The sequence below is a fragment of the Macaca mulatta genome, chromosome 20 (genome assembly GCF_049350105.2).
Source record: "Macaca mulatta isolate MMU2019108-1 chromosome 20, T2T-MMU8v2.0, whole genome shotgun sequence".
Lineage (NCBI taxonomy): Eukaryota > Metazoa > Chordata > Mammalia > Primates > Cercopithecidae > Macaca > Macaca mulatta.
In genome coordinates, this window is record NC_133425.1 from 53,607,522 (window position 1) to 53,632,998 (window position 25,477).

General features: G+C 49.2%; 3 protein-coding genes across 8 annotated transcripts in view; 1 reads left to right on the forward strand and 2 right to left on the reverse strand.

The window, feature by feature from the left end:
- Positions 1-5,112, reverse strand: ZNF319 (zinc finger protein 319). Its single transcript, NM_001266824.1, is given in 2 exon segments — positions 1-3,838; positions 4,812-5,112. A coding segment is annotated over 1 exon segment (1,749 nt). The 5' UTR covers positions 3,581-3,838; positions 4,812-5,112; the 3' UTR covers positions 1-1,831.
- On the reverse strand, positions 4,812-6,099 carry LOC144338040 (uncharacterized). Its single transcript, XM_077986295.1, has 2 exons — positions 5,727-6,099; positions 4,812-5,130 (listed from the first exon to the last, which is right to left on the reverse strand). The coding sequence occupies exons 1-2, from the start codon at positions 6,050-6,052 to the stop codon at positions 5,121-5,123; spliced, it is 336 nt and encodes a 111-aa protein (XP_077842421.1). The 5' UTR covers positions 6,053-6,099; the 3' UTR covers positions 4,812-5,120.
- Positions 4,816-25,477, forward strand: part of USB1 (U6 snRNA biogenesis phosphodiesterase 1) — a 26,126-nt gene continuing 5,464 nt past the window's right edge. Inside the window, exons 1-4 of one of the 6 annotated variants that reach the window (XM_077986243.1) lie at positions 4,816-5,105; positions 7,781-7,947; positions 19,315-19,498; positions 23,509-23,562. In XM_077986243.1, the coding sequence (XP_077842369.1) occupies positions 7,836-7,947; positions 19,315-19,498; positions 23,509-23,562 (350 nt within the window). In that variant the 5' untranslated portion in view covers positions 4,816-5,105; positions 7,781-7,835. Of the gene's footprint in view, positions 5,106-6,042; positions 6,136-6,732; positions 6,905-7,780; positions 7,948-19,314; positions 19,499-20,394; positions 20,435-23,508; positions 23,563-25,477 lie in introns of those variants that run through there. The other 5 variants (XM_077986240.1, XM_077986241.1, XM_015126279.3 and 2 more) reach the window with 5 other exon arrangements.

The window sequence follows — 25,477 nt, forward strand, 5'->3', positions numbered from 1 at the left end:
CTGACGGTCAATGTCTTTACTTCTAAAGCATACATTGGACTCACTATATATTAACATCAAAAGTGGCTATCTAAAATGGAGTCATTCTTTTTAAAAATCCAAATCCTCACATTTTTATATAAGATCCAAAATGACATGAAATTAAACTCTACAGTGTTATGAATAGTATAACAAACTGCTTTCAGAAAGCAAAATGAAAGGAAAAGAATTAGCAGTTGGGACGGTTGTAGGCCTGGGTTCTGTGTCTTTTGAGGCATTGTGACAGAGAGCCAGCACCGAGGGGAAGGACCAGCCCCTCCCTGTGGCCACAGGAAGGAACTCAGTCAGACAGAGGAGGTGGACTTGGCTGGTCAGCCTTACGGTGACAGAGAAGCACGGTGGCATCTCCCTGCCCCTCGGGGCCCTTGGTGTGTCCACTGATTAGTCTTCTTTCAAGACCAGGGAGGGGTGGGGCTGGAAGAGGGCAGGGGATAGAGCAGGGTTAAAAATGATTATTTAATAATAAAGGTCCTTCTGGGCTTCCTAAGGAGGGCCGTGGCCACCCAGCGATGTTGGTCAACTCCATCCGCCAGGTCCCCCACAGGCTTCCATAACCCACTTGCTCCTTCTGCTCCCTATGACCGGGACACCCTCTGCTCCATGAGCCTCATGGGCAGCCAGAGACCCAGGGGGACTCTAGGAGGACCCAAAGGACACTCTCGCCTTTGAAGTAGCTGGATGTTGTCCAGAACATGTTGGCAGCACCAGACCCCTGGGGTCCAGGCCAGCAGCCACAATGATGTAGGGAGGGTACTGGGGGGTCCCCACCCTGGCCTGGTCTTGGCTCTGAAGCAGGACTGGGGTGAGCTGACTGGGGCTGTGCCCCAAGCCCCTGACGCTTTGGTTCACACAATTCAGGGGAGGATACTTGTTCGCATCTGCTGGGGAGATCCTAGGCCTGGTCCTACTTCCTCCCAGCCTCAGGTGGGCTAACGATCCCTGCCTTTCACACCAGCAGTTCTGTCTGCTGAGAGCACACCACATTCCCCACCACACCTAGGAACCGCACTACAAAGGTGGGAGGAGCGCTTCCAAAACCGGAGGATTTGCCCTTAGCACAGACAGGCTGCTTTTCCTCCTGTCCCCAGGGATGGCACTGTCCCTTGGCTGACGGTGTCACAGGAACTTCTCAGCTTCCCCCCTTCCCCCTGAGCCCACTGGTCTCCAGGCAGACCCAGCCCCAAGACCCACCCTGCACATCTCCCCTGCCAGAAACCTGGGGACACATGACCCCTGGCTAGAGCAGACAGAGAGGGCTGTGACTCACCCTCTGCCCTCCCAGTCCCCAGGACTACGTCTTAAAGCTGGTCTTCTCCTCAACACAGCAACTGATGCCTCACACCTAGCCCACCTCTGGGATCCCAGCCCCACCATGAACCTCCGCTTTCATAACCTATGTGGCTGCTAATTAGGTTGAAAGATACGGGAAGGCTGGGCTGGCATCACACCCTCCTTAGGGCAGGAGAGGCCGCTTGATTTCCAGCCTGGTTCCAGTGCCCCGGAAATAAGGGGGGCTGATGGCTCTCAAGAAAGCGAATCTTGTGATGGGAAAGAGGCTTGTGGAATCAGGATGGGCCACAGCAATCTGGCTGCCCGCACTGCCTGCTGGTGCCAGGAGTACGAGCACCACACCCTCTCCCTCGTACCCCTGTGTCCTCACTCCCGAGGTCTCAGAACACCGAGCTGGGTGGGGCCTTCGGTGCAAGGCAGCTGTGAGGAGCTAGGCTGCGTGAGGCCTGCGGGGCCCACGGCGCCGACTCAGGTCAGGCTGGTACGGGCCACAGCCGCAGACTCAGGGCAGGCAGGCGGCTACCTGGTAGGCGCCCTCCGCTGCGGCGGCGGCGGCACTATGCTGCGCGCTGTGCTCCTGCAACAAGGCCACGTCTAGGAAGCGCTCCCCGCACCATACGCACTTGAACTGCTGCTCGCGGGCGTGCACGCCCTGGTGCTTGTTGAGATGCTCCCGCTGCTTGAAGGCCTTGTCACAGTTGGGGCACTTGTAGGGCTTCTCGCCCGTGTGTACCCGCCGGTGCCGCTGCAGGTCTGACGCGTACTTGAAGCGTTTCTCGCAGTCTGGGCACTTGAGTGGCTTCTCACGGGCCGGGTCGCAGCGGTGCTGCACGAACTCAGAAGAGGAGAAGAAGCGGCGTTCGCACAGCGTGCAGCGCAGGGGCTTCTCCGCCGCCGCACAGTGGGCCAGCTGGTGCTTCTGCAGGGCCGACGCCCGCTTGTAGGCCTTGTTGCACACAGGGCACTTGAAGGGCCGCTCGGCCGCGCCGGGCAGGCACTTGTGCCGCAGCAGCTCGGCAGACTGGTCAAAGCCCTTCTGGCACACGGGGCACTTGAAGAGAGTCTCGAGGGTGTGCACGTGCTGGTGGTAGAGCAGGTGGCTGGGCTGCCCAAAGCCCTTCTCACACAGGCCGCATTTGAAGGGCTCCTCGGTCTTGTGCGTGCGCCGGTGCCGCATCAGTGCGTACTGCTGCTTGAAGCCCATGGGGCACAGGTCGCACTTGAAGGGCCGCTCAGCGCTGTGTGTGCGCTCATGCTGCCGCAGGTCCGAGGGCCGCTTGAAGGCCTTCTGGCACTCACCGCAGCGGAAGGGCCGCTCCCCGCTTGGCGTGCACGGGTGCTGCAGCAGCTCCGACGACTCCTTGAAATGCAACTCGCACACGTTGCAGCGGAACAGGTGGTGCTCGCCCGAGTGCGCATACATGTGGCGCACCAGGTGAGAGCGGTGTTTGAAGGTCTTCTCGCAGACTGCGCACTTGTAGGGCCGCTCAGAGCTGTGCGTGCGCTTGTGGTGCACCAGGTGCGACGACTGACTGAAGCTCTTGTCACACAGCGTGCACTTGTAGGGCTTCTCACCGGTGTGGATCCGCTCATGCCGAGAGAGCTCCGACAGGTGCTTGAAGGGCTTTTGGCAGATGGGGCAGCTGTAGGGCTTGTCAGCCTGTTCAGCAGGGGTGACAGTGGAAGGCGGGGGTGCTGCAGGAAGCGATGGGGCGGCAGTGGTGGCCGGCTCCGCTGCCTCGGCAGGCTTGTAGGTCTTCTCACAGATGGAACACTTCACCAGGCCACTGTGGGAGCTGTGGTGCTGCGCCAGTGAGGTGAGTAGTGAGAAGCCCATCTTGCAGACCCCACAGACAAAGGGCTTCTGTTCAGCCTGCACGCACTGGTGCTCCAGCAGATCAGTGGCCTGGTGGAAGATTTTGAGACACTGTGTGCACTGGAATGAGCGGTCATGGCCCGCCAGACACTGGTGCTCATGCGGACTGGACAGGTGCGCCAGGTCGTGACCACACACACCACATTTGGGGCCTGGCTCTCCTGCTGCCTGCAGGGGCGCGTGTTGTGGGGGCTGCAGGCCCGGGTCTGGCTGCAGGAGGATGCCATAGACGGCACAGCCCAGGGGGTTCTCCGCCGTGCCCGGGGGCAGTGTGTGCTCCGCCAGGGCTGGCGGTGGCTCTGCATGGTGCTGAGGCTGCGGTGGCTGTGGCTGCTGTGGCTGCGTCTGTGGCGGCTGTTGCCAGCTTTCCGACATGCTTGGGAAGATGAAACAGGGTTTGGAGAGTAATGGCTTCAGTTTCCCGCTTCACGTGACCCAATCCAGAGAGAGAAGCTGCCCGATCACAGAGATGGACAAGGACCTCAGACAAGGCACAGAAGAGGAGCTGGTCACACAGCCCGAGTTAGTAACCAAGCGAACAAACTACAAGGCTCTGCCTGCAGGACATGGGGGGCTCTTCAAGGGAGGGTCCCAGCAGTACCGGGGAGGCTCTGCCTTCCCCAGTGATCTGTTCTGTAGAGAAGAGAGAAAGTATGAGATTGAGGAAGGGACAAGCAGCAGTTTCCTGGGCCCTCTCCCTGTCCTGCCCGCACTCACCACACCATCACAAACCACGCATCGGGTAAGGCAGGTGCTCAGGGCTGCAGAACTCCTCCCTTCTTAGGCGATCAGAGAGGTCTGCAGCCAGCTCAGCTCCTCCAGGCAGTGGAAATGGCAGTGGCCTCCACTCCCACCCACCTCAGTGCCCCGCCCCTGGGCCAGGACATCCCAGCCTCCACAAGTCCCCTCCAGCTTCCTGCCAACCCTTTAGCTGAGACTCACAGGTGAGAGTCTGGGGTTATCTGCCTACAATACAGAATCCTCCTTGAGGCCCGCAGCTCCTCTTTTGTCACTACCCTGAGTCTCAATCTGGGACACCACTACTTACAGCTGAGGAGGCCAGACCCCCCAGGTCTGAGAGCCCAGTGGCAAATGGCCTCTGACAGTCGATATTTAGGACAACTTCATGGAACCAAGGACCATTTCAAAAACCCTCACCTATGAGGGACTGACCACACCCCCTCAACTATCCCTGACCACAGCCCATTCTCTCCCCACATGACAGGATGGTGGCCCTGCAGAGACCAGAGCCCATAGGTGATGGGGGCTAGATGACAGGGCCACAGAACCACCCAGGCTTGATGTCCACACAGCAGAACTTCCTCACTCTAGTTCTCTCCCAGAACTCTCTCTCTCTCTCTCTCACACACACACACACACACACACACAGTCCTAAATCCTCTGAATCTCATAGTGTCAAGGCCTGCAGGAAAATGTAAGAAACTGCACTGGTTTGCCTTGGCAATGCAGGATGCAGCACGCTAACCACAGAGCATTTCTCATCACCTCTCTAGAGATAACTCCATTCTCTTACTCCAAGCCTATAACATTCTGGGTAATTGTTGGAAGGTAAAGCCCACCCAGCCCAGGCAAATCTCTAACTCACCACTTTGTGGCAGCATAAGGTAATGCCAGCGAGAGGGAGGAACTTTCAGAGTCAGATGCAACCCACTTCCAGGTTCCCAGCTCATCTGCCTCTTACATTTAAAAGTTTGTAAGTTTTCTCCTGAGCAGAGGAAGAAGGAAGGAGAAGCGTTCACAGGCCAGCCTGGCCTCTAACTGCTCTGCCAAAGAAATGTAAGAGTCAGGCTAAACGCTGTCATCCTCAGCATCTTCCGGAAGGGAGGGAGGAGAGGAGCGGCTGCTCTGGGTGGAGGCAGCAGGTTGCTTGAGCAAGCAGGTACCACTCGGTTCTCTAAGCCTTCCTGGGACAGAGAGGGGGAAGGTGGGCTTCTCTGAGCGCCTCTAGGTCCGTTGTGCCAACCCACTGTTTTGTTTGCTTTTTCTGGCTTGAATGGCTGTCAGACAGTGTCCCCTGGCTTGGCCTGCAGCTCCCCCTGGCCACCCCAGCCCTCCTGCAGCAAGGTGCAGCCAGGAAGCCTCTGTGATCACTCCGCAAAGGGGAGAGAGGAGGCGAGGAGAGGCAGGGGAGGCCCCCCACCTGCGCCCCACCCCGGCTCTTCCTCCTCCCTGAGAAACCGAATGAAAGCCGATCACCTCCCGCCGGCCCTGCCTGCAGGCCCAGCTGGGCTGCGTCCTGTCAGCCCTCGCCCGGGATGGCCCGGCCGCTGCGACCCGAGGGCGGGCCCCGAGGGCGGCCGGGCTGGAGAAAGGCCCCAGGGCTGCAGGCCGGGCTCAGGAAGCGGCTGCGCGTCGAGGCCCGGCCTGGGCCTCCCAGGAGCTCAAGAGGCCGCCAGGTCGCGGCGGAGGGGCGCGGGGGGGCGGCCGGGCCTGCAGAGGAAGGGGTGCGGCGGGCGCGGGGGTGGCCCCCAGATGCGGCCCCGGGCGCCCCGCCGCTCACCTGCTCCAGGCCGCCTGCAGGGCAGGCGCGGGGCGAGCGGCGACCAGCTGCTCTCTCGGCCGCCCCTTTATTCCGGCTCCATCCGCGGCGGCGCGGCCTACGCGCGCTGCCAATCCCCGGCCTCGCGTAGCGGCGGCGGCCGGACCGGGGGCGGGGGACGGGCTAGCGGCGGCCGGAACGGAGGAAGCGACGCGCGCTGCCGGAGTAGCGGGGCCGGGGCGAGGAGCGCTGGGAGGGCGGGCGGACGGACCGATGGCCTTGTGGAGACGGGCGGACAGGCGGGCGGCGCGGGGGCCAGGGAGGCGGGGCCGGGGGAGGAGCGGCATCCCGGGCGGCGGCGGCGAATGCGGGAGGAGCGGGCGGCGCGGAGCGAGGCCGCCCCCTGCCGGGGACCCCGCGGCCGGGCCAGGTCGGACAAGCCGGGTGCTCCGGACGGTTTTCGAGTCGCCAGGCCTGGGCGCCTGGGCTAACCGTGGAAGGGAGCTCTGCTTCCGGCCACCCCACTCGGGCTTAAGGGAGGGGGCTCCCGGTGACCGCCCTCGGCCCGGCTCTGCGCAGGAGAGGAGGGGCCTCCTAGAGCCTCTGGTCTTACACTATTGACCCGCCCCTAACTGCTCAACTTGGCTCTTACGGGCTCCGACTTTGGGCTGGTTTGAGGAGGGGGCTCCAGGACCTCTGATCCTGGCCGGGCTTGGGGCAGGCGGGGGTCTACCACTGGGTCTAGTGCGCTGACCCGGGACCGTCGTGTCTGGGATGTCTGGTCCCAGGTAGCTGCAGAAAGAGCAGCGGGCAGAAAGGTGAGGGCCCTGAGCGATCTGTGAAATGGGTACACAAAGGCTGGCGGGTGCCGGGAGGCTGCAGGTGGCCAGAGCCGCGTGCTCAGCCTGCAGGCAGCGTGGAGTCGGTGGGCTGAATCTTGGTCCCTGTCCTGCCGGGTTCCGCCCCTCCCGACCCCGCCCCGAGGCGGTGCCAGCCCAGGCTCCGCCCCTGGGAGGGCGCTTCCGGCACAGCGGAACTCCGGGTGCCGGGTGAGGCTGCTCGTGGACCTGCTCTGTGGTCTTGGATGAGGCCCCATGAGCGCGGCGCCCCTGGTGGGCTACAGCAGCAGCGGCTCCGAGGATGAGTCCGAGGACGGGAGGCAGACCAGGCCGGGGAACGGGAGCCACCGTCGGTGAGGAGTGAGGAAGTCTCTCCGGAGGGCGCGCGCATTCACCCTGGACCCAGACGGGACCCGAGTGTCTGGGGGTGGAGTGGGAAGGGAGGGTGCGGGGCGGCTCCGGGAAAGGACAAGGGGACGCAGGGAGAAAGGGGGATCCAGAAGGTACCCCCAGACAAAGCCCCAGAGTGGCCCCACCTGGCTAGGGCCAAGTTGGGAGGCCAGACCTGCGTTCCGGTCCAGCCTCCGCGCTGGCCCACTCTACCGCCCGGCACGCATCCCTGTACCATCCTAGGTCCGTTTCCTGATTTGAACACAATTGCGATAGTAATACTTGCTAAAGTGTAGGGAGAGCCTTTTCATTCATCCAGTAAATATTCACTAAGCACCCACTCCGTGCCAGGCTGGGGTCTGGGAATTCAGCGGTGAACAAAACCATCGGCCTCTCTTACTTCCTGGGGCTTAGGTTCTTAAATGCTAGGTCTTATCTTTGCAGAGTGCTTTACAAGCCGTAGCTCAGTTGATCTCACAATTGCTCTATCAGATAGCCATATATCTTCAGATGAGGCATTTGAGGCCCAGAAAGGGGACATAACTTGCCCAAGATCACAGAGCTAGAAAGTGCCACTCCAGCCTGTCCAGCTTGGGAATGTGACCCCTGAACCACATTGCTGTATGCCCTGTTGTTTCCCATGGGGACCTCGTGCCCCAGAGTTGGAGACCCCAATGAGACAATACTGGAGAAACAATTTTGCTATCTAGAAGCTGCTTCCAGCACCAGGCTGGAAACACACCCTCAGAGCCACCATATATAAGGGGTTACAACTTTTGTGGTATGTACAAAGGTAGAGAATGCTGAGAGGATAAACGTGGCCATTTTTCTTTTTTTCTTTTGCAGTGGCCAGAGCCCCCTTCCCAGGCAGAGATTTCCAGTACCTGACAGTGTGCTGAACATGTTCCCGGGCACCGAGGAGGGGCCTGAAGATGACAGCACAAAACACGGGGGACGGGTGCGCACCTTCCCCCACGAGCGGGGCAACTGGGCCACCCACGTCTATGTACCATGTGAGTGATGTGTAAAAGGAAAGTGGCCAAGACCCATAGACCCATAAGTGCCTCATGAAGAGTAGAATCTGGCCCCAACTAGGAAGAAACCAGAAACCTCTAACACTGGTTGTGGGAAAGTCATTGACTTAGCAGAGAAAGAGCAGGTTTCAAGAATTGGGGATTTTTCTGTCATCTTGGTTTTGAATTCATAGCCTGAAATATGTATTACCTCTGGGTATAATATTCTCCCAGTTCATGAGGAGGTGACCAAAGGAGAATCTGGAGCAGAGTGTCAAGGTCATGCCAGGGCACAGCAGGCACTTTATTTCTGAGAGGGCCCTGGATACGCTGGGTGTGCAAGGTTCAAATCCCACCATAGCTCTGATCAGCAGGTGGCAGGCAGAAAATGCCCAGGCTTCAGAGTCAGACCTCACTCCGCTGCCCACTACTCTGGGTGCCCTATATAAGATACTAGACTTCTCAGAGCTTCCGTTTCTTCATATCTAAAATGGGGGTAGCGCTGGCTAGACCAGGTAGCTCACGCCCATAATCCCAGCACTTTGGGAGGCGGAGGCAGGCAGATTACTTGAGCCCAGGCGTTTGAAACCAGCCTTGGCAACATGGGGAAACCCTGTCTCTACCAAAAATACAAAAAAATTAGCCAGGCGTGGTGGCACACGCCTGTGGTCCCCACTACTTGGGAGGCTGAGGTGGGAGGATTGCTTGACCCTGGGAGTTAGAGATTGTGGTGTACCAAGATCGCTCCACTGCACTCCAGCCTGAGTGACAGAGTGAGACTCCATCTTAAATAAAATAAAATTAAAATAAATAAATAGATAAAATGGGAGAGTAGTAATACCAGTCTTCTAAGACTATCATGAAGATTAAATCAGATAATCTATGTCAAGTTCTTAGCAAAGTACACAGAGTAAGTTTAGGTCTTGATACCTCCATTTCCCCATCTGCCCAAGGAGGATGACATGATTCTCTATGCTGCCTATCCACCAGGGGATTTGGGCAAATTGAGTAGGATACTGGGTGTGAGAAGACTCTGGCTTTTTTTTTTTTTTTTTTTTTTTGAGACGGAATTTCGCTCTTGTCCCCCAGCTGGAGTGCAATGGCACGATCTTGGCTCACTGCAATCTCCACCTCCCGGGTTCAAGCGATTCTCCTGCCTCAACCTCCCGAATAACTGGGAGTACAGGCCGCCACCACCCCTGGCTAATTTTTGTATTTTTAGTAGAGACAGTGTTTAACCATGTTGGCCAGGCTAGTCTCGAGCTGCTGATCTCAGGTGATCCACCTGCTTCGGCCTCCCAGAGTGCTGGGATTACAGGCGTGAGCCACCATGCCCGGCTGAAAAGACATGCAGCTGCAGTCACATATTTGGTAAATAGACAAATAATATGTGAACATACAAGGGTGGTCATTGTGGTGTTCTTTGTGAAAAATTGGAATCATGCTAAATGTCTATCAATAGTAGACTGATTAGAGAAATGCTAATCTATTCTGATTAATAGATTACTATGGAGCTCTAATAATGAACTTGACCTCTCTATACTGAGGGGAAAGATGTCCAACATGTAATGTTATATGTAGAAACTAGTTCCAGAACTGTTTAAATGGTATACTCTCTGTTTTTTTTTTTAAACAAATAAGATACATAAATTAGTATATGCATATGGAAATAGGCACCAAAGTTTAACAGTAGTTATCTCTAGGGTAGTTGGTGTTGAAAGGGGGGGTATATGCCACTAGGGGAGAGGTCAAGATGATCCCACACTTTAGGGTGTAGGAGAAAATCATTAGAACTTTTAAATGTATTTCTTTTTATCTCATCTTTTTATATTTCTGTTTTTGAGAGTGCACATTTTATAACACATAATTTTACAGAGTAGCACACACTTATAATTCATAAATATATATTTATTAGAGTATACATGCAAACTTGTTTTACTAATGGGCTGTGTGATCACAGTAGTTTGGAGACCATTGCTTTAGGTGACAATTTCAGGGGCTCCTGCTTTTTCCTTTGCATTTTTTAAAACATTTTTTGTCTTAATAGACTTTATTTATTTGTTTGTTTGAGACAGAGTCTTGCTCTGTCACCCAGACTGGAGTGCAGTGGCACAATCTCAGCTAACTGCTACCTCTGCCTCCCAGGTTCAAGCGATTCTCTTGCCTCAGCCTCCTGAGTAGCTGGGACTATAGGCATGCACCACCATGCCCAGCTAATTTTTTGTATTTTAGTGGAGATGGGGTTTCACCATGTTGCCCAGGCTGGTCTCAAACTCCTGAGCTCAGCCCATCCACCCACCTCGGCCTCCCAAAGTGCTAGGATTACAGGCATCAGCCACGGTGCTAGGATTACAGGCATCAGCCACGGTGCCCAGCCTAGACTTTATTTTTTAAAGCATTTTTAGATTCACAGCAAAATTGAGCAGAAGGTACAGAGATTTCCTCTATACCCTGTACCCCCACACAGGTGTAGTCTCTCTTTTTATCAGTACCCCCCACCAGATTGGTACATTTGTCACAATTGATGAACCTACATTGATGCACCATAGTCACCTAAAGTCCGTAGTTTACATTAGGAATGTACTGCTGGATTTTGTAATAAGAGTATGTTTAGTTTTGTAAGAAACCACTAAACTGTCCTCCACAGTGGTTGTACCGTTTTGCTTCCCATCAGCAATGAATAAAAGTACCTGTTGCTCCGCATCCTTGTCAGCATTTGGTATTGGCAGCGTTCTGGAGTTTAACCATTCTAATAGGTGTGTAGTAATATGTCACTGTTGTCTGTTAATTTGCATTTCCCTGACGACATATGATCCAGATCATCTTTTCATATGCTTTTTGCCATCTGTGTATCTTCCTCAGTGAGGTGTCTGTTAAGGTCTTTTGCCCACTTTTTAATCATTTTTGCTTATTAATACTGAGTTTTAAGAGTTCTTTATATTTGCGATAATAGTCCTTTATCAGATATGTCTTTTGCAAATACATTTTTTTCCCAGCCCATAGCTTGCCTTTTCATTCTCTTGACGTTGTCTTTCACAGAGCAGAAGTTTTTAAGTTTAATGAAGTCCAGCTTATTAATTATTTCTTTCACGGATCTTGCCTTTGGTGTCATATCTAAAAAGTTATCACCAAACCCAAGATCATCTACATTTTTCTCCTATGTTATCTTTCAGGAATCTTACAGTTTTGCATTTTACATTTAGTTCTGTGATCCATTTTGAGTTAATTTTTGTGAAAGGTAGAAGGTCTGTGTCTAGATTCCTTTTCTTATATATGGATATCCAGTTATTCCAGCACCACTGGTTGAAAAGACTATCTTTTTCACATTGTATTGTTTTTGCTCCTTTGCCAAAGATCAGTTGACTGTATTGATGTGGGTCTATTTCTGGGTTCTCAATTCTGTTCCATTCATCTATTTGTTCACCAATACCACACTGTTTTGATTGCTGTAACTTTACATAGTAAGTCTCAAAGTTGGGTAGTTTCAGTCCTCCAAGTTTATTCTTCTCCTTCAGTAGTGTGTTGACTATTCTGGGCTTTTTGTGTGTGTGGGCAAGGAGGGGGGTTCTTTTTTTAGAGAGAGGGTCTCACTATATTGCCCAAGCTGGTCTTGAATTCCTGGGCTCAAGCAATCAATCCTCTTGCCTCAGCCTCCCAAAGTGCTTGGATTACAGGGATGAGCCACAGCACTTGGCCTGTTTTGGGTTTTTGCCTCTCCATGTACACCTTAAAATCTGTTTGTCAGTATCACCAAATAATTTGCTGGGATTTTGATTGGGATTGCATTGAATCTGTAGATCAAGTTGGGAAGAACTGACATCTTTACAATACTGAATCTTTCTATCTATAAACATGGAATATCTCTCCACTTATTTAGTTCTTTGATTTCTTTCATCAGAGTTTTATAGTTTTCCTCATATAGATCTTATACTTATTTTGTTAGATTTATACTTAAGTATTTCATTTTGTGGGGGTGCTAAGGTAAACCCTGTATCTTTTATTTCAAATCCCACTTGTTCGTTGCTGGTGTATAGGAAAGCAAATATACAGAAATTGACTTTTGTATGTTAACTTTGTACACTGCAACCTTGCTATATAATTTATTACTTCCAGAAGATTTTTTTTTTTGTCAATTCTTTTGGATTTTCTCCATAGACAATCATGTCATCTATAAAGAAAAACACGCTGGGCATGGTGGCTCACACCTGTAATCCCAGCACTTTGGGAGGTCAAGGCAGACAGACAACCTGAGGTTGGGAGTTCAAGACCAGCCTGACCAACATGGAGAAACCCCGTTTCTACTAAAAATACAAAATTAGCCAGCCGTGGTGGTGCATGCCTGTAATCCCAGCTACTCAGGAGGCTGAGGCAGAAGAAAGGCGGTGGTTGCGGTGAGCTGAGATTGCACCATTGTACTCCAGCCTGGACAACAAGAGTGAAACTTCGTCTCAAAAAAAAAAAAAAAAGGAAAAACAGGCCAGACGTGGTGGCTCACACCTGTAATCCCAGCACTTTGGGAGGCCAAGGCAGGTGGATTGCAAGGTCAGGAGTTCAAGACCAGCCTGGCCAACATGGCAAAACCCCGTCTCTACTAAAAATACAAAAATTAGCTGAGTGTGGTGGTGCATGCCTGTAATCCCAGCTACTCAGGAGGCTGAAGCAGGAGAATTGCTTGAACCCAGGAGGTGGAGGTTGCAGTGAGCCGAGATTATGTCACTGCACTCCATCCTGGGTGACAAAGCAAGACTCCGTCTTAGGGAGGGGGAAAAAAAAAAGTCTTATTTCTTCTTTGCCTATCTGTATACCTTTTATTTCCTTTTCTTGTCTTACTGCATTAGCTAGGACTTCCAGTAGGAGTTGAAAAGCCATAGTGGGAGGAGGCATCTTTACCTTGTTCCTGATCTTAGTGGGAAAGCTTTGGAGTTTCCCATCAGATAGCTATAGGTATTTTTAGACATTCTCTATCAAGTTGACAAAGTTCCCCTCTATTCCTAGTTTTTTGGGAGTTTTTATCTTGAGTGGGCATTGGATTTTGTCAAATACTTTTTATGTATCTATTGATAGGATTGTGTGATTTTTCTCCTTTAGCCTGTTGATTGGGTGGATTACATTAATTGATTTTTGAATGTTGAGCCTGCTTTGAATACCTGGGATAAATCCCATTTAGTTGTGGAGCATTATTCTTTTTATAGGTTGTTGTATTCAATTTGCTAATATTTTCTTGAGAATCTTACATCTCTGTCCATGAGGGATATGGGTCTGTAGTTTTCTTGTAATGTCTTTTTCTGGTTTTGGTATGAGGATAAAGCTGGCCTCATGGAATAAGTCAGGAAGTATTCTCTCTGCTTTTGTCTTCTGAAAGACTGTAGATAATTGTTTTAATTTTTTCCTTAAATGTTCGGTGGGATTCTCTAGTAAACCAAACCCATCTGGGCCTGGAAGGTATTTTTTTTCCAGAGACACAGTCTCACTCTGTTGCCGAGGATGGAGTGCACTGGCATGATCTCGGCTCACTGCAAACTCTGCCTCCCAGGTTCAAGCTATTCTTCTGCCTCAGCCTCCTGAGTAGCTGGGATTACAGGCACCTACCACCACGCCTGGCTAATTTTTGTACTTTTAGTAAAGATGTGTTTTACCATGTTGGCCAGGCTGTTCTCAAACTCCTGACCTCAGGTGATCCACCTGCCTTGGCTTCCCAAAGTGCTGGGATGACAGGTGTGAGCCGCAGAGCCCAGCCGGAAGGTAATTAATTATTTATTCAGGCTGGGTGCGGTGGCTCATGCCTGTCATCCCAGCACTTCTGGAGGCTGAGGCGGGTGGATCGCCTGAGCTCAGGAGTTTGAGACCAGCCTGGGCAACATGGTGAAACCATGTCTTTACTAAAAAAATACAAAAAAATTAGCCAGGCGTGGTGGCAGGTGCCTGTAAACCCAGCTACTTGGGAGACTGAGGCAGGAGAATTGCTTGAACCCGGGAGGCAGAGGTTGCAGTGAGCCAAAATTGTACCACTGTACTCCATCCTGGGCAAAAGAGTGAGACTCTGCCTCAAAAAATATATATATATGTGTGTGTGTGTGTGTGTGTGTGTGTGTATTCGATTTGTTTAATAGATTTAGGCCTATTTAGATTATTTCTTCTTTTGTGAGTTTTTGCAGATTGGGTCTTTCAAGGAATTGTTCCAGTTCATCTAGGTTATCAAATTTGTGGACATAAAGTTATTCATGCTATTATTTGATTATCCTTTTATTATCCATGGGATCTGTAATGATGTCCCATCTTTCATTACTGATTTTAGTAATTTGTGTGCCCTCTCTATTTTTCTTAGCCTGGCTAGAAACTTGTCAATTTACTAATCTTTTCAAACAACCAGCTTTTGGTTTTATTGATTTTCTTTATTGATTTCTTGTCTTCAATTTTATTGATTTCTTCTCTAATTTTAATTATTTCTTTACTTCTGCTTACTTTGGATTAAATGTGCTGTTCTTTTTCTACTTTCCTAAGATGAAACTTGGATGATTGACTTTAGACTTTCTCTCTCTTTTTTTTTTTTTTTTTTTTTTTTGTGAGGGAGCCTCGCTCCATCGCCCAGGCTGGAGTGCAGTGGTGCAATCTCTGCTCACTGCAACCTCCGCCTCCCAGGTTCAAGCGGTTCTCCTGTCTCAGCCTCCCGAGTAGCTGGGACTATAGGCACGCACCACCATGCCCAGCTAATTTTTGTATTTTTAGTAGAGACGGAGTTTCACCATGTTGGTCAGGCTGGTCTCGAACTCCTGACCTCTGGCAATCCACCTGCCTTGGCCTCCCAAAGTGCTGGGATCACAGGCGTGAGCCACCATGCCCAGTCTAGATCTTCTTCTCTAATATGTGCATTTGATGCTATAAATATTCTTCTAAGCACCTTTTACTGCATTCCACAAGTTTTGATAAGTTATGTTTTCATTTTTATTTTGTTCAAAATATTTATAAAGTTTTCTGGAGATTTCTTCTTTGATCCATGTGTTATTTAGAAGTGTGTTGTTTAACCTCCAAGTATTTGGAGATTTTCCAGCTACATTTCTGTTACAGATTTTTAGTCTAATTTCATTGTGGCCTGAGATCAGACGTTGTATGGTTTCTAGTCTTTTCTATTTAAAGGGTTCTGATGCATACTATTTTTCTTCAGATTGTATTTTTGCCCTCTAGTATGTCTTATAATTTTTCCTCGATAGCTGGACAGGAAGTACTATGTGAAAGGAACTGGTAAACAGGCCTGTATGAATGTGGTGGTGAGGCGCTGGGGGACAAGAATCATTTTGTACTCCTGTGACTGGGTCTCAATCTTTTGGTGAGCCGCTTCCTCTGGACTGGGAACTTCCCACATGCTTCTCAGAATTTTCCCCCTGTAGGTGGGACAGGATGGCCAGAAGGTGCTGCAGTTTGATATTTCACATCCCCCAGGTCATTATGAGTCTGATAAAACGCTTTCAGGTTAGGCTGTAATTAAGTTTCTCCAGAGGGCAGACCTTGTTAAGAAAAACTGGATGCTCCCGGCTGGGCGCGGTAGCTCAGGCTTGTAATCCCAGCACTTTGGGAGGCTGAGGCAGGCAGATCATTTGAGGTCAGGAGTTGGAGACCAGCCTGACCAACATGGTGAAACCCTGTCTCTACTACAAATACAAAAAAATTAGCTGGGCATGGTGGTACATGCCTGTAGTCCCAGCTCCTCGGGAGGCTGAGGCGGGAGAATCGCTTGAATTCGGGAGGCAGAGGTTGCAGTGAGCAGAGATCGTGCCACTGCACTCCAGCCTGGGCAACAGAGTGAGACTCCGTCTCAAAGAAAAAAAAAAAGAAGTAGGGGAGAAAAACAGGATGCTCCTATATGTTTCCAAGTGGTTGCCTTCCCCCTTCCCCAGCCAGAAGCACAGGATATTTTTTCCAGTGTTCACTGCAATAACCTGGTAGACCTCTAGGAGGTAAACCTCACAAAAATGCGGGTGCCCCCACCGACAGAGTTCCCCTGGCGTTTTTAACTCAGATTTGTACACACTGAGTCTCCAGCAGGTTGTCGATTACAGCTCAGGTTTCCCTACCCTGCTGCTGGTTCCTGCAGAGCCTTCAGCTTGTTGTAGGTGTCTGCTCTGGTAATTTGTGAGTCTCTGTATTTGCCTGTTGGTCTCTCTGATTTTGGGGGCAGCAGTTTGCCCTGTGACCTCACGTCTCTTATGCAGCTAAGAATAGTTGTTGCTTTTTCAGTTTGTTCAGCGTTTTGCTTGTTGTTAGGATGAGGTGGCGACTTCTAAGCATCTTACATGCTGGACCGGAAAAACTGGAAGTCTCCTGCTTATTGCTTATAAATTTCAATTTTTTGCTATGAGCGTGTGTTATTTCTATAACCAGAAACACCTATTTTTTAAAGAAAAAATAAAACTTTAAATTTTTTTATTTTTAATTTTTTGGGTACATTGTAGGTGTATGTATGGATGGAGTACATGAGCTATTTTGGTACAGGTATGCAATGTGTAATTATCCCATCAGGGTAAATGGAGCACCATCACCTCAAGGATTCATCATTTCTTTGTGTTATGAACATTCCAGTTATACTCCCTTATTCTAAAATGTACAGAAAATGATTGCTGAGTATAGTCACCTGTTGTGCTATCAAATACTAGATCTTATTTATTGTATTTAACTATATTTTTGTACCCATCAGCCATCCTCATTCTTCACCCTACCTGCCCCACCCCCACTATCCTTCCCAGCCTCTGGTAACCATCCTTCTGCTATCTCCGTGTGTTCAATTGTTTTAATTTTTAGCTTCCACAGATGAGTGAGAACATGGAAAATTTGTCTTTCTGTGCCTGTCTTATTTCATGTAACATCATGTCCTCCAGTTCCCATCCGTATTGTTGCAGATGACAGGATCTCATTCTTTTTTTGTGGCTGAACAGTACTCCATGTTGTATATGTGCCACATTTTCTTTATCCATTGTCTGTTGATGGACACTTAGGTTAATTCCAAATCCTGCCTATTGTGAATAGTGCTGCAATACACATGGGAGTACAGATACCTCTTCAAGATACTGATTTCCTTTCTTTTGGGTACAAACCCAGCAGTGGAATTTCTGGGTCATATGGTATTTCTATTTTGTTTTTTGAGGAACCTCCATACTGTTCTCTATAATGGCTGTACTAATTTACATTCCCACCAACAGTGTTTCTCTACATCCTCACCAGCATTTATTATTGCCTGTCTTGAATAAAAGCCGTTTTAACTAGGGTGAGATGATAGCTAGTTATAGTTTTAATTTGCATGCCTCTGATGATCAATGATATTGAACACATTTTCATATGCCTGTTTGCCATTTATATGTCTTCTTTTGAGAGATTATCTATTCAGATATTTTGCCCATTTTTAAATTGGATTATTAGATTTTTTTTCCTATAGAGTTGTTTGAGCTCCTTATATATTCTGGTTACTAATCTCTTATCAGATGGATAGTTTGCCAGTATTTTCTCCCATTCTGTGGGTTGTCTCTTCACTTTGTTGTTTCCTTTGCTGTTCAGAAGCTTTTTAACTTGATATGATCCCTTGTGTCCATTTTTGCTTTGGTTGCCTGTGCTTGTGGGGAATTACTTAAGAAATCTTTGCCCAGACTAATGTCCTGGAGAGTTTCTCCAATGTGTAGTAGTTTCATAGTTTGAGGTCTTAGATTTAAGTCTCTAATCCATTTTGATTTGATTTTTGTATATGGCGAAAGATAGAGGCCTAATTTCATTCTTCTGCATGTGGATATCCAGTTTTCCCAGCACCTTTTATTGAAGAAACTATCTTTTTCCAGTGTATATTCTTGGCACCTTTGTTGAAAATGAGTTCAGAGTAGATGTATGGATTTATTTCTGGGTTCTTTATTCTGTTATATTGGTCTGTGTGTCTGTTTTTAGGCCAGTACCAGGCTGTTTTGGTTACTATAGCTCTGTAGTATTATCTGAGGTAATGTGATTCCTCCAGTTTTGTTCTTTTTGCTCAGGATGCCTTTGACTATTCTGTGGTCTTTTGTGGTTTTATATAAATTTTTAGATTATTTTTTCTATTTCTGTGAAGAATGTCATGGGTATTTTGATAGAGATTATATTGAATGTGTAGATGGCTTTAGAGAGTATGGACATTTTAACACTATTGATTATTCCAATCCATGAACATGGAATATCATTTCATTTTTTTGTATCCTCTTCAATTTCTTGTGTCAGTGTTTTATAGTTTTCATTGTAGAGATCTTTCACTTCTTGTTAAGTTTATTCCTAGGTATTTTATTTTATTTGTAGCTATTGCAATTGGGATTGCTTTCTTGATTTCTTTTTCAGATTGTTCATTGTTGGCATGTAGATATGCTACTGATTTTTGTATGCTGATTTTGTATCCTGCAACTTTATTAAATTTATCAGTTCTAATAGTTTTTTGGTGGAGTCTTTAGGCTTTTCCAAATATAAGATCAGGCCAGGCGCAGTAGCTCACGCCTGTAATCCCAGCACTTTGGGAGGCCAGGGTGGGCAGATCACTTGATGTCAGGAGTTCAAGACCACCAGCCTGGCCAACATGGTGAAAACATATCTGTACTAAAAATAGAAAAACTAGCCAGACGTGGTGGCACACACTTGTAGTCCCAGCTACTCAAGAGGCTGAGGCAGGAGAATTGCTTGAACCTGGGAGGCAGACGTTGCAGTGAGCTGAGATCAAGCCACTGCACTCCAGCCTGGGCAACAGAGTAAGACTCTCAAAAAAACAAAAACAAGCAAAAAAGACAAATAGATCATATCATCCTCAAGCAGGATAATTTTACTTATTCCTTTCCAATTTGAATGCCTTTTGTTTCTTTCACTTGTCTGATTGTTCTAGCTGGGACTTCCCAGAAATGCCTATTAAAATACTATTAGAAGTGGCTCATGCCTGTAATCCCAGCACTTTGGGAGGCTGAGGCGGGTGGATCACCTGAAGTCTGGAGTTTGAGTCCAGCCTGGCCAACATGGTGAAACCCCGTCTCTACTGAAAATACAAAAACTAGCTGGGTGTGGTGGTGGGCACCTGTAATCCCAGCTACTCGGGAGGCTGAGGCAGGAGAATTGCTTGAACTTAGGAGACGGAGTTTGCAGTGAGCCAACATGGTGCCGCTGTACTCCAACCTCTGCGACAGAGTGAGACTCCGTCTAAAAAAATAAATAAATAAAATAAAATAAAATTATATTAGAAGACATAGACATAGACTGCTGTCCAAGTAATTTTCTCCCCAAACCCAGAGTAATAAGGACCTCCGTCTGCCTTCTGGGCTTCTTCATTCAGCCATGGCACCTTGGCTGAGAGAACGGCCCGCCCTCTTTACTCTTCTCCTCCAGATGAAGCCAAGGAGGAGTTCCTGGATCTGCTTGACGTGTTGCTCCCCCATGCCCAGACATATGTCCCCCGCCTGGTAAGGATGGAAGCGTTCCACCTCAGCCTGTCCCAGAGTGTGGTTCTGCGCCACCACTGGATCCTCCCCTTTGTGCAGGCTCTGAAAGCCCGCATGGCCTCCTTCCAGAGGTGAGTGCTTCCCTCTGCCGCTCCGCTCCCTCCCCTCCACGGCTTCTCCTCCTCTCCTGAGCTACTGCGGGCATTACCCCAGCAGGCAGGCCAGACCTAAAGATAGAACACGGCCCCTCTCCTGGGGCTGCCTGCTCTACTTCTTGTCCTGCATGACCTTGGGCATGCCGTGGAAGCTCTTGACACCCCTGATGCCTTATCTGCTCTGTAGGAAAAGCCAGCTGTTTTTCTGTAAGCCCTCGCTCAGTATTTCCAGCACTTCTGTGACCAGATGTGTGGAGTTTTTTTCCGCACCAACAAATTATCCAACTCTACAGACACCCACTGTCCTATAATCGAACTCAATTCTGACACTAATAACCCAGGGTTAGTGCAGACTTCATAGGCTAAGGGCTCAGTCCCACAAGACTGCGCTCCATGTCAGACACCATCTGCAGTGTTGAGCTCTCAGGTTACCCACAACATCTGTCTGATTTCACTACAAATCAGAGATTCTATGGACCCCCTCCTCAGGTTTGATCATTTGCTAGAATGGCTCACAGAATTCAGACAAACAGTCCACTTACTAGGTTGCCAGTTTATTACAAAGGATGTATTAAAGGATACACATGAACAGCCACATGAAGAGAGAGGTAGGGTGAGGTCTGGAAGGGTCCCGAGCATGGGAGCTTCTGACCCTGTGGAGTTGGGGGTGAGCCACCCTTCCAGCACATGGGTGCCTTCTTATTCACCAAGGGAAGCTCCTCAAACCCTGTAGTTCCAAATTTTTACAGAGGCTTCATCATGTCGGCATGATGGATTATTAACTCCGTCTCTAGCTTCCCTCCCATCCCAGGAGGATAGGGGGTGGGGCTGAAAGTTTCCAGCTTCTCATCATGCCTTGCTCTTTCTGTGATCGGCCCCCATCCAGGAGGCCACTGAGAGTTGCCTCATCAGAACCAAAGATGCTCCTGTCACCCAGGAAATTCCAAAAGATTTAGGAGTTCTATGTCAGGAGCCAGGGTCACAGACCAGATAACAGAACAAAAGATGCTCCTAGCACCCCCACTGCTTAGGAAATGACATAGGTTTTAGGATCTCTGTGTCAGGAACTGGAGGCTGAGACCAACACATACGTTATCATTTCACAATAATAGGTCAAACAGGTCATGGTAGTGGTGGGGGCTACCTCACTGGGGGCTTGTGGGGGTGAAAGGAGATCATGGGTGCCCTCAGCACACCACTTGGGTGAAGGCTTAGTACCAGACCCCACTTCTGATTTTGTCTGCTAACCTGGGGCCTTTTTTCCCCCTTACCTATTGCATTATGTTATAACTCGTTTCCTACCAGCAATGCATCTCCTGCTAGACTAGTCCAGATCAAAATCCTGCTCTTTCACTGAGGCTCTGCCGCTTGGCATCTCCTGCAGAATCCCTCCATCCAGAGATCGGTCGGTCCTGTGGTTGTTTACCCCTGGTGGTCATTTCACTCACCCTCATATGCAGTCATTCCTGTGTCCATCTTCCCTCCTGGAAGCCACGTTCCTCCAGGCAAGGACTGTGGCCTCTCTCTCAATTACCCCACAGCTTTTCCCTAGTGCTCTGCTCACAGAGCATCAAATAGATGCTTGTGGAGTCATGAGGCGGGAATGAGGGAACCCAGAGAATATCTTTCTGGATCGTCTACTGTTGGTACTAGAAGGAACCTAAGAAGCCGCCCAGCTGGTGGTTTTCTGACCCTGCCTTTATCAGCAGAGCCTTTTTTCAAATGAGGTGTTGCACAAAAGCCTGGTGTGTGGCTATGTAAAACAGAAATAAACAGTCTTCTAGCCAAAGCCCTACTCCCACAGTTCAGGGGGCCATAGGCCCAGGAATTCCATAGGATGTCACTGCCCAGCTAGGAAACTGCTCAGTTAGTTGAACCCCTTCTGGGGGCCAGAGGAGGACAGGATTTGTCCCAATCCGGTCACTTGGCTGGGGAATCAGGACTCAAACTCATCTCTCAACCTAGTCCAGCCCTCCCCCTCTTTGGATTGTCATTATCAAATTGATTGAGCCGTATGTAAATTATCAGGACTGTCTTAACCACAGATACCAGAAACCCAACCCAAAGTGGCTTAAACCAAAGAGAAATTTATAGGCTGGTATAACTAAAAGATTCAGAGGTAGCACTGGCTCATGCATGAATGGACCGGGGTAACAAGATATCAGATGGCACCTGACTGTCACCATCTCAGCTCTGTCCCCTTCCTTTGTCACAATGATGAAGCCACCGCATCTCCGGGCTGATGGTGTACCAGCCTGGAAAGACAGCCTCCCTCTCTGATTGGCTTCAGCACAAGTCACAGAAATGACTGCCTGGTCTGACCCGGCTCCTGTGTGCTTTCTTTGGGAGTAAAGAGTTAACAGGCCCTTCCCCCTTCCACACAGAGTGCTTCCCTTATCCTGCAGAAGCAGCTTCCCTGGATGAAGGAGGAGAGCTAGTGCTGATGACTGGCACACTGCACCTGCGCTGGGAAGACGCGTGAACTGCGCCCCTGCAGGGACGCCACAGCCTAGGCTCCCCTGCATACAGTGGTTCCTTAACTGGGCACGAGTCCCTTGCTGGGACTTCTGAAAATTCTGCCTAAAGTCCATTGCAAGAAATTCTGATCCCTGTGGGATGTATATGTGGCTGGTTCCCTTGCTCACTGGGAGACTAGAAAACAGCACCTGGACCGGACCCCTGGGCTGGTTCCCTCTGAGGAAAGGATCTGTCACTGCTCTGTGTCACGAGTGAAGCCTGGCCAGGTGTGGTCTCTTCAACTTTGATCATCTGGTTGAGCCTAAGGTGACCAAGAGTGGGCGGTGCACCCCTGATTCTGTTAGCTGTGACTGAGGAGATGCTAAGCTCTGCTTGGCCAGGCCTGGGCAGCCTGCCTCTGGAGTAGGGATGGAGAGCCATCTTGCAACAGGAGGTTACCAGGAGAAGGGGTGTTGGTTGGGCACAGACATCCAGTGTCCACTCCAGGATGTTTGGGAGACACCTTGAGAACTCTTCCTAAAAGCTGCGCTTAATTGAGCTCCTGGTGGTTCTGTGATCCCTTACATTTTCCCCAGAGGCAGAGAGTTGGCTGACTGACTTTTGCCCTTGGGCAGATTGTGAGACTCTCCCTAGCACGCTGGTATATTATGTTCCCTCAGATGGGGGTGAGCCCCTTGGCCTGGGGGCTGTAAAATGATCTGTTTCTGTGACGGGACTTTCTATGGTGAGATTGCTAGTGTCTCAGAGAACAAAGGACAGAACCAGTCCAAGTCAAAGCACTCACCTGGCTGAGCCTGACTCTTTCTGTGTTATTGATCTGAGGGGTGGGTGGGTGGGGGCATCTGTCTCGATTTCACACCAACAGAGACCTACTTCCCCTCACTAAAGGGTCATAGGTGACAGCAAGGACTCTGGAAACAGGCAGACTAACTGTGCAAATCCTGGCTCACCAAATTCAGCTTCACCATGCCTCCGTTTCTTTGTCTGTAAAATGGGCATAATTGTAGGCCTGCTCACAGAGTTGTGTGAGGATTCAAGAAACGGATGTGTGCAAAGGCTTGAGCTCAGCCCTGACACACGAAGAAATGTTCTCGTGATTGCTTAGATGAAATCGGAGTTGTCTATTTTTTAAAAAAACTGCAAGAAATGAATCAGCTGTTAAGTGGTCCATTGTCACCTACTTGATAAATAAGGCTTTCTCAGTTCCCATCAGTAAAGTTGAGATAGTCTCAAATTATTTATCGAAATGAACTGCTATTAACAAAGTAAAATTTTTACTAGCACCTGGATGATGTTGTATGTTACTCGGGCTGGGTGATTTCAAGGTCTTGTCCAGCTCTAATGTTTTAGGATTCAGTATACTATCTGCATAATGGGGTAATAATATTAAGTGCAAAATGAGTTAACTATATTTTCAAAGTGCTGTTTGTTTTTTTTTTTTAACATAAGCTATTTTTTCTGCTTTTTCTCTTATGATTTTTCCTAAAATATGGTCTTCTACATTTCAGATTCTTCTTTACTGCCAACCAGGTAAAGATTTACACCAATCAAGAGAAAACCAGGTGCGTCTTCCCAACCCCCAGTCACTATTAGAGGAAGATTCTTTGGTGCAAAAATTGAGTGCTTTGTTTCTGGACTTATTTGTCCCGTTTTTTGTTTGCTTTTAACCAACTCAGTGACTACAAAGGCAGCTATCCCCAAATCTGAACCTTTCATTAAGAAAAATAACTGGGAGATCCCAGGTGCAGTAGCACATGCCTGTAATTCCAGCACTTTGGGAGGCTGAAGCAGGTGCATAGCTTGAGCTCAGGAGTTCCAGACCAGCCTGGGCAACATGGCCAAACCCTGTCTCTGAAAAATACGAAAATTAGCTGAGTGTGGTGGTGTGTGCCTGTAGTTTCAGCTACTTGGGAGGCTGAGATGGGAGGATCGCTTGAGCCCTGGAGGTCAAGGCCGCAGTGAGCCACGATTGCACCACTGCACTCCAGCCTGGGCAACAGAGTGAGACCCTGTCTCAAAAAAATAAATAAAAAGGCCAGGTGCGGTGGCTCACGCTTGTAATCCCAGCACTTTGAGAGGCCAAGGTGGGCAGATTACCTGAGGTCAGGAGTTCAAGACCAGCCTGCCCGACATGGCAAAACCCCATCTCTACTAAAAATACAAAAAATTAGCTGGGTGTGGTGGCAGGCACCTGCAATCCCAGCTACTGGGGAGGCTGAGGCAGGAGAATCGCTTGAACCCTAGAGGAGGAGGTTGCAGTGAGCCAAGATCATGCCACTGCACTCTATCCTGGGCGACAAGTGCGAAACTCTGTCTCAAAAATAAATAAATAAATAAATAAATAAATAAATAAATAAATAATGACTGGGGGAGCATGTGGGGGGTGTTGCACAGAGATTGAGAGAAGCATCTTGGTTTAGTGAAAACCTGTGAAAGTCAGAAAACCTGTTTCTGCCCAGCTCCATCCCAGTTGTGGTGTTTGGTCCATGTCTTCATCTCTGTGACCTTTCGTTTTCACACTGGCACACACGTCCCAACATCCATTGTTGGGCAGTTGTAAGGCTCAAGTGAGCCCCAAGGCCTTTGAAAAGTTAAAAGTATTGAAGTGTTAGATGAACATAAGAAGAAATTATTATCCTGCCTTCAAAGCGAGCCTCCCTGTCTGACACACTCACTGGGCCACCTTTTCTGAGCCCTTCTGAAAGGGGCCTCATTTATTCGTTCACTTATTCCATGCTGCACAAGTTTGTTAAGCACCCACTTGTGCCAGGCATTTGCTGTATGCTAAGGATTCATCAGTGAAGAGGTAGACACAGCCCCTGCTCTTTTCAATCTCATATTCGGAGGGGAGACAGATAATAAGTAATGAGAGTGTTTGTTAATAACTGTGGTGTGATACGATGGTTAGGAGTGGGTAGTCCAGGAGGGTACCAGGGAAGTGGCCAGGGAGATGGCATTTGATGGTGACCTGAGAATGAGAAGCCAGTCTTGGGAAGAGCTGTTGCAAGAGCTTCAAGCAGAGGACATAGCAAACTAAGTGACTCCGAGGCAGGGAAGATTTCAGCGTGTTTGAGGGGGCCAGTGAGGCCAACCCCAGAGAGCACATGGGAGAATGATAGGAGATGAGATGGGCAGGGTTAGCCCATCCAGGGGCTGCAATGTCAAGTACGGAGTTTGAATTTTCAGTATAATGGGAGCCATTGGAGGGATGTGAACAGAGGAGAGGCATGATCTGATGTGTATCTGGGGATGTCGGTCTGGCTAGATGGTGTGTCTGTGGCCATGGAGTCTGGGGGCAAGATAGAAGGGAGCAAGAGTGAATGCAGGGAAACCAGAGAGGAGCCAAGTGTCATTGTCCAGGTGAGGGACCATTGGTGGCCTAGATTAGGGTGATGGCCGTGGAAGACCAAGAGGTGGACACACTGGAGATACACTGAGGCAGAAGCAACCAAATTACCAATGGGTTGGATTTATGTG

Coding starts and splice junctions, on each gene's coding strand:
- LOC144338040 (XM_077986295.1), bottom strand. CDS start 6,052: ATGCCGCTCCTCCCCCGGCCCCGCCTCCCTGGCCCCCGCGCCGCCCGC.